Source organism: Stegastes partitus, unplaced genomic scaffold, assembly GCF_000690725.1.
Source record: "Stegastes partitus isolate 25-593 unplaced genomic scaffold, Stegastes_partitus-1.0.2 Scaffold941, whole genome shotgun sequence".
In the NCBI taxonomy this organism is placed as follows: domain Eukaryota; kingdom Metazoa; phylum Chordata; class Actinopteri; family Pomacentridae; genus Stegastes; species Stegastes partitus.
In genome coordinates this window covers 171713-178962 of record NW_007578672.1, presented here as the reverse complement: position 1 = coordinate 178962, position 7250 = coordinate 171713, and the positions used below count along the sequence as shown (strand labels likewise).

The following is a 7250-nucleotide window of genomic DNA, read 5'->3' as shown; positions in this document are numbered from 1 at the left end:
CTTAAAAGATCATATTATGTGCTTTATGTAAAGACTTAATCTGAGAAGTCACTACTCACTCCTAGACTGCTAAATTATTGCAGTAAAGAACACAATAATTAGCTCTGACATGTCGTAACAAAGGGGAGCACAGTGGTAAAGTAGTGACCGCTGTGCTTCACAACAGGGGCTGAGGCTTTTCTGTGTGGAGTTTGCATGTTCTGCCTGTGCCTGGGTGCTCCAAAGACTAGCGGTCAACTACAGAGTCTAAATTGTCCAGTAGGTGTGAATGTGAGCGTGCACGCTTGCCTGTCTCTTTGTGTTAGCCTTGAGATGGACTGGTGCTGCGTTCAGGGTCTACCCTGCCTCTCACCCAATGTTAGCTTGGAAAGGCTCCAGCACAAGCAAATTATACTTACAAACAATAAATGTACTTTCCATCACTACACACATGCTGCATTTTTGGCACATTAAAAACAGACTGTCATGACTACAGCTTTTCGTTAGTAAATTAGGGAAATGAAAGACTCCTGACACACTGTCTTTCTGTTCCACTAAGAGTTACCGGTGTGGTACTTTGGTAGAATCCACAGATTATTCTGCATGAGCAAAAACAATTAATTTTACAGACAACATACTGTTTTTTTTTATCCTTCTCACTAAAATGTGACAAGCTAGGGCTACAGCTCCTCCCTTGAAGAATCACGAGTCGAACACAACACGACAACTCGGAACAGAAAAAGCTTACAATGTGGTGAAACGTATCATTAAAATGCAGCATCACGTCAATCCAACCACATTGAAAGCTGCTTCGTGCAACTCTAGCTTTTTGTGTGTATACGCTCTCTGGCACACTGAGCGATCAAACCCAGCGTTGTTTTGATAGCTCACAGGTGAGACGTCTTGCTCTTGTTTAACGGGTAGGAATTTAAAGCGTAACTTTGGTTTGCTAATGTGAAGCTACAGTGAGATTTGTCTCAGTGAAAGGGTGCATACCAACATGTAGTATTTCCTTACACCAGCCGTTGCACAAATTGTTATCTCATGAGAAGACAAAATAGTCAAAAAAAAGAAAATGAATCGTGTAAAATGTGGGGCACTGGGTGCAGGCAGAAGTATGAGCTCAGAGCAGAGAGCAAAGTCTGACACTTCGTAAAGTGCCAGTGGGAGTCAGACAATTAGGATGGAAGTAAGGGCTGCAGAAGAGGCCAGGCATGAGTCAGGCAGTAGCCTTTGGTGAGAGGAAATTGACAGAGAGGGCGGAATAGAGTGGGAAGAATTGGATTGGTGAAAAAAGCCTGTGCACGTGTCTGTATGTATGTGTGTGTGTGTGGGAAGGCGGTAATAATGAGAACAGGGGAGGCCGCGGTTCACACAAGGAAGTGCCATCCCACTCTCCAGGCTCGCAGCTACAAAGGTAAAGGAGCCGAATGAGGAGCAGAGAGCAAACAGCAGTGTGTAACAGCAAGAGTGTGTTTTATGGGGAGGCCTCGGTGTAATTACTCAGAGATTAGTGCTTCAGTTTTCTGACTGATTAAACCTGTTCCCTGAATCATTACAGGACATGAATGGGAGCAGTGAACAGGAGAGGCAAGAGAGAAACAAGAGAAGATGATAGAGGAACAGAAGAAAGCTAAGACTGTGAACTCGTTTTACAATTCACTAAAGTTACTTTCTGCAGTATTCACCATGCGCTTCAAAACCAAGGAGGGCCAAAGGTGGCATCTTTAAAGACCTTGTTTTGTCTGGTTTATAGTCCAAAACCTCTTTAAAAACAGCAGCAAACCTTCAGAGGTGTGACTCAGCAAAGTGTCTGGCATTTTTTGCATTATAAATTACTTTGAATTAAATTATACTTTTTTCCTGCTTTTAATCCAGTGGTGGGTTTGAAAAGTGAGTTATGTTTAAAGAAAATCAACAAAATTACACAATTTATCAGAACCAGAAACTGTAACAGAAAGAATCATTGAATTTTAAAGGGTTTTTGAACTCATCACGTGACTTGCCATTACATCAGTAAAATTAGATAAATCCATCCATCCATCATCTATACACCATTTAATCCTCACTAGGGTCACGGGGGGCTGGAGCCTATCTCAGCTAAATTAAATAAATCTAAGCCTAAAATTGTGATATTTCATTGAACTCACATCTCAAAAAAAGAAAATGTCAAAAATTAACACTTTAATCTGACCAGATTTTGCAAAAATAAATAAAATAAGTGTGTGCTCTTCAATACAACTAAGAAGCTATGATTGACTGTGACAAATAATTTAAAATGTTTAATAGTTTTTGACTTAACTGGGTTGAACTGCAGGCTGTGCTTACACCGAGCATATAGGAGACAAGCATAGAATCAAATTTAAAATGAAAGCAGTAAAATATCTTAAATATGTAGAGTTTTTTTAATAGCACCAGTGAGCACTTGAAAAAAAAAGTTGTTTATGTTATTCCTTTTTTCTTTTTTTTAATTTTTGTAAAATAAATACAGAAGAAAAAACATATTTATATTTTCTCTTTTAGGATTAATGGCACTGTTACTGTGTCATACGGCACAAAAGTCATTTTTGAGCCTCTCTACCTGTAGCCATGGTTGTGCTGTTTCCATAGAGGTGAAGGACTTTATATTGCAGTGAAAAATGAGCATACAGTGAGCAAAAACATGTGACAGGAGCAAAAAAACAGCCAGACATTGCTTGGAGTTCAGAAGTTTAAGTAATACATACCCCCATTAAAGAAACATATTTATGGTTTGATCATGACGTCAGACCATTCATGTTTCCTCACCTGCTGCCTGAACCCTCCTCCTGATCACCAGATTCACCTGGCCGTTGCGTGCCGCCCCGTGCATCAGGTCAATAACATATCTGTGTGGCTTCCCCATCACCGGGATCCCGTCCACAAACAGCAGCTCATCACCGGGCCGCAACCTTCCATCTAGATCTGCTGGACTCTTCTCGATGATCGCCCCGATTAAGATCTGTTATCAAACAGACTGTTGTTATACACAGGAAGCAGGAGTAACAAGTGGTTTCCAGATGTTGGCTATCATGTCACATGCAGTGTGTGTTAAGGTGGTTGTTATTCTGTTACATCAATAGCTCAATAATGTGACTGAAATGTTGTTGTGTTACTGTAACAAACAGCAGAAAACACCAAAGCAGCCAGAGCCAGCACTCTCTCAGGGGTCACGGGTCAGGGTTAGGTGTTCAGTGTGTGTGTAGTGGGTTAGAGAGGAGAAGATGACAGGGTTCCACGCCCATCGCCATACGAGCCTTCTCACGCGTCTCCGGACTCACAGGCTGCCCGGCCTCATCACCACCCAGCACCCGGAAACCAAACCCGGACTTCTGTCTGCGCAGGTGAACCTCGATGTCTTGGAACTCTGTTCCTGAAGCAAAACGCAAGAAAAAGAATGAACGTCTTGTCCTGTTTGGAGCTGAAGAACAGTTTGTTTCCTTGAAGTGGCCCACCAGAGATTATGTGTTTACCTGAAGAGTCCACAGAAAAAACAGTCCTTGGCTGGCCGGGTTCTGGATAGAAAGAGACAGAAAGCCCCCATAAACAATGCAAAATGTACAAACATTGCTCATATGCAGACATGCACACAAAGGTGGACAGGCACAGCAGCAAACACAGACGCTCCCATAAAGGCCAGAACAAGGCAGGAAGGCTCTGGCTCAGCATTAATGTCACTGCAGAATTTCAGCATCATCCATAAACGTCAGGAAGTGCTTACAGCATGTAATATACCCGTCGCTTATTTACAGCGTGAGGTGGGATGCGAGCACTGATCTGCAATCAGGGGTTCAGACAACGCCATGATCTGCGAGTAGCGAAATGAAGCCAACTACAGACGATGGGCTGCGGATGAAAAATTGATTCCAATTGTAACAGTTTTAATCATAGCGAACACTCTGCTGGGACTCAGCAGGAATGATGAGAAAAGAAAATAATGACAAGAGGACTTACACAGCTGTAACCACAGTCATCAAGTACAGTTCATACAGGGACACAGGCGTGTAACCAAGTTGTATTTACTCATTTATAATCAGTCTTTTAGGCAATTAACCCTCTGAAGTCGGAAACTTGTCAGCAAGTTTAAAAAGCGTGCTATCTTTATAAAGAAATGCCAAATTGCACCATTTATTAAAACCAGAAAGTGGAAAAACAGAGATAATAGTCAGATTTTTAGCTTTCTGGAATTCCTTGAATCTCCTTGTGATGCACAGTTCTGTTGGGAAAAATAGCCACATCTAAGCTTAAATCATGAAATCAAAATCACTTCAAAATCTACAAAAAACAAACACAACAAAAACAGTTTTCACCACATTCTGTAAAGAACAAAACATTCTCTGTTCCTTGGTGCGACTATGAAGGCACAATCAGCCAGAGACTATTTAGCTGAACTAGTCCTCAACGGTATTCATCCCCTTCCATTAAAGAAAAGGCAAATTTCACAAAAGTCACTCAAATAACTAGAAACTGAAAAAAGTAGTAATAAATAAAAAAATACTAAATTATAATTTAGTGAAATAAGATATTGCTGTTGAATTGTGGGTGAAAAGAATAATTAAAAAAACCAAAACCAAATACAAACCCAGACAAATTAGAGCACTTTGCTGATGAGCAGTGGACCAAAACCAGAATACCTGTCAACAGGTGCAGAAGTCTGACAGAGGTACAGAAAACACTTGATGCAGTGATTGGCTCAAAGGGTTGTTCAACAAAATATTAGTTTACGGTCCCATCATGCTTCTTTGCTTGTTGTTGTTTTTTTTCTTTAAAAAAAAAACAAACAAAAAAAAACTGTTGAACCACAATTCAAAAGCAATGTCATGATTTTTATTATTTTTTAAAATTTATTATTACTTTTGTCAATTTCAACTTATTTCAGCTGTTTTTCCTTCTTTAAGGTGTGAATGCATTTAAGGACGACTGTGGGTTGAACTGCAGACTGTGTTTACACAGAGCAAAGAACAGATGAGTGATAAAAATAAATGTTATTCGTAAAATATCTAATGTAATGTGAGAGTCATCATTTCCCCCAGTGTTGGTAACACCCGTGGACACTTGGAAACATGTTGTCTATGTTAGAGTTTTTTTCAAGTATTTTTTAAAATAAACAATTAATGAAATTTAACCAGCTCCCCCTTCAAAAAAAAACAACAACGTCCATGCTATAATAACTGTGTCATACTGCACAAAAGCCATATACAAGCTTTTTGTACTTCTAGCCATGGTTGTGCTGTTTCCATAGATGAAAAATGAGCCCACAGTGAGTAAAAATGTAGCAGGTGCAGAAGAACACCCAGAAACATCTTGGGGTTAAGAAGACTAAAACGCAATAAATGATACTAATAAATAATGATATAATTTCTCCACCTCAAAGTCAATTTAACGGCTGAGCTTTCAGTCATTTCACATAAACACCAGAGGTACACTGGTCAATTGCCAAGATTTGTAGATGCTCATTTTCCTGTTTTGAAAGGCTGTTTTGTCCATGTTGGCTTAAAAAAAAAAAAAAAAAAAAAACCCTCATTGCAAGTGTATCTGTGTGTGATGTTTCAATCTACATGATTTTCATCAAAGACACAATAAAACCCACACAAACACTAAACCCCGAGCGGTCTCCAGCCAGGCAGATTGTTTTGGTCTTATTTGCTCAGGATTTAAGACATCTGTTTTGTAAATGTCTGCTTCCAAAACATTGGAAGAGAAAAGAATAGAACTGTTTCATGGCTCTGACAAAATACATTTTTAAAACCAGCAACCTCTCTCTAGAAACAGGGCTCCCGTTGCTCTGTCTAATCCACAGCATCAGCAGTCTGATTTGGGACTTTAATGTGAGTAACTGAGAAGAAACACTGCAGAGTTTGGGTGGCCTGACCCTTTAACTTGATCTGTTTACATAATTGCTGGCATTAATTTATTAAGGGTCAACGGAAACTAAATTTAACCAGCACTGGCAGAGTCTGCACACAGCGAATGCCGGGAGGCAAATAGTGTGGGGTTGTACTGCTGCATGAAAGGTCACACCCTACTTCACCGACACCAGTGAGAGGGGCAAATGGAGCATTGCTAAAATCTGTCCGTGCCTTTTCCCTGCTGAGCCTCAGCGGACCCAACCCCTGACCTTTACTGAAAAGAAGGCAGCAGCGAATTCAACACTGATCACTGATTTCTCACCGCTGGAGAGACCAGAGTTTGTGAGAGACGCAGAAAGACAAAGAAGGTTTGATAAGGAGGCTTTCTGACAGCCACGTCCTCTTGAGTAACAGGTGCCTTATATAAGAATGATCACCATCAAATCTTTACTATCTCACGTTAGCAGAGGCTACCTCAAAGGAACCAGAGGGAAGATAATTACCATGCGACTCCGTGCAAGCACAAAAGACTACTATCTTTAATAATAGTCAGAGCAACTTCAATGCAACAGGGTTGTAAGCACTGCTGAGGACGCCGAGGTTCCGTCTTCACTATATATTTGTCTGCATGTGAATTTAGAGGTTTTATGCAAGACGTAATTAATTCAGTTAAAAGCTTCCTTATTTTGGGGATTTGACAGGATGATTGCAGTTTTAATTGAGTTTCAGAGCGCATATGTTTAATTTAACTACTTTTAGGCAGGGTCTTATTTACTGTTTACACTCAGGCAATTCTGTCAGTATTTTCTGTTAATTAAAAGGTTTTAGGAACTTGTCGAAAATAAAAATGATTCTCATAAAAGCTTACACCCTGCTAGTATTTTTATTACAATGTGTGAGCTGGACTAATTTTAGATTGATAAATAAACAACTGACAAGAATTCAGTGAGAGCTGAATGGGTTTGACATCATAAAGGGCACACAAAAGATGGATGTAGCCACAACGACGTCACTGCTTGGTTTGTGGACTACAGGTTTGAGGCCTTGAGTTTGGAATTTGGCAGTTGCCATCAAGCAAGATGAGGATCTGACAGAGGGCAGAACGATGAAGCAGCAACTTGTCATTCATAAGGTAGCCGAGCCCTAAATCGTACCCTGCTCTCTGAGCTATTTTACTCTAAAGAAGAGCCTCATTTACAAAATGAACATCATCCTGTATTAAGGGAGCCATAAAACTAGCGATTAAGACCATAAAGTAATTCAGAAAATGTTTACTGAGATAAAAAGAGAAACGAGAAGTAGGGTCATTTTCCCATAGACCTTTGGACAGTGTTGTTTTTGCAACCAGTGGAGTCTCCCCCTGCTGGTCATGGAAAAGAATGCAGGTTTAACACACTTGTGTAT

The 7250-nt window shown here is 40.2% G+C and overlaps 1 protein-coding gene across 1 annotated transcript in view; it reads right to left on the bottom strand.

Annotated features, from left to right (window-relative positions):
* Window positions 1–7250, bottom strand: part of magi2a (membrane associated guanylate kinase, WW and PDZ domain containing 2a) — a gene marked incomplete at its 5' end in the record, with an annotated part of 198934 nt that overhangs the window by 26648 nt on the left and 165036 nt on the right. The window contains 3 exons of the mRNA XM_008294103.1: window positions 2767–2959; window positions 3279–3370; window positions 3471–3512. Of these exons, the coding sequence (XP_008292325.1) occupies window positions 2767–2959; window positions 3279–3370; window positions 3471–3512 (327 nt within the window). The remainder of the gene's footprint in view (window positions 1–2766; window positions 2960–3278; window positions 3371–3470; window positions 3513–7250) is intronic.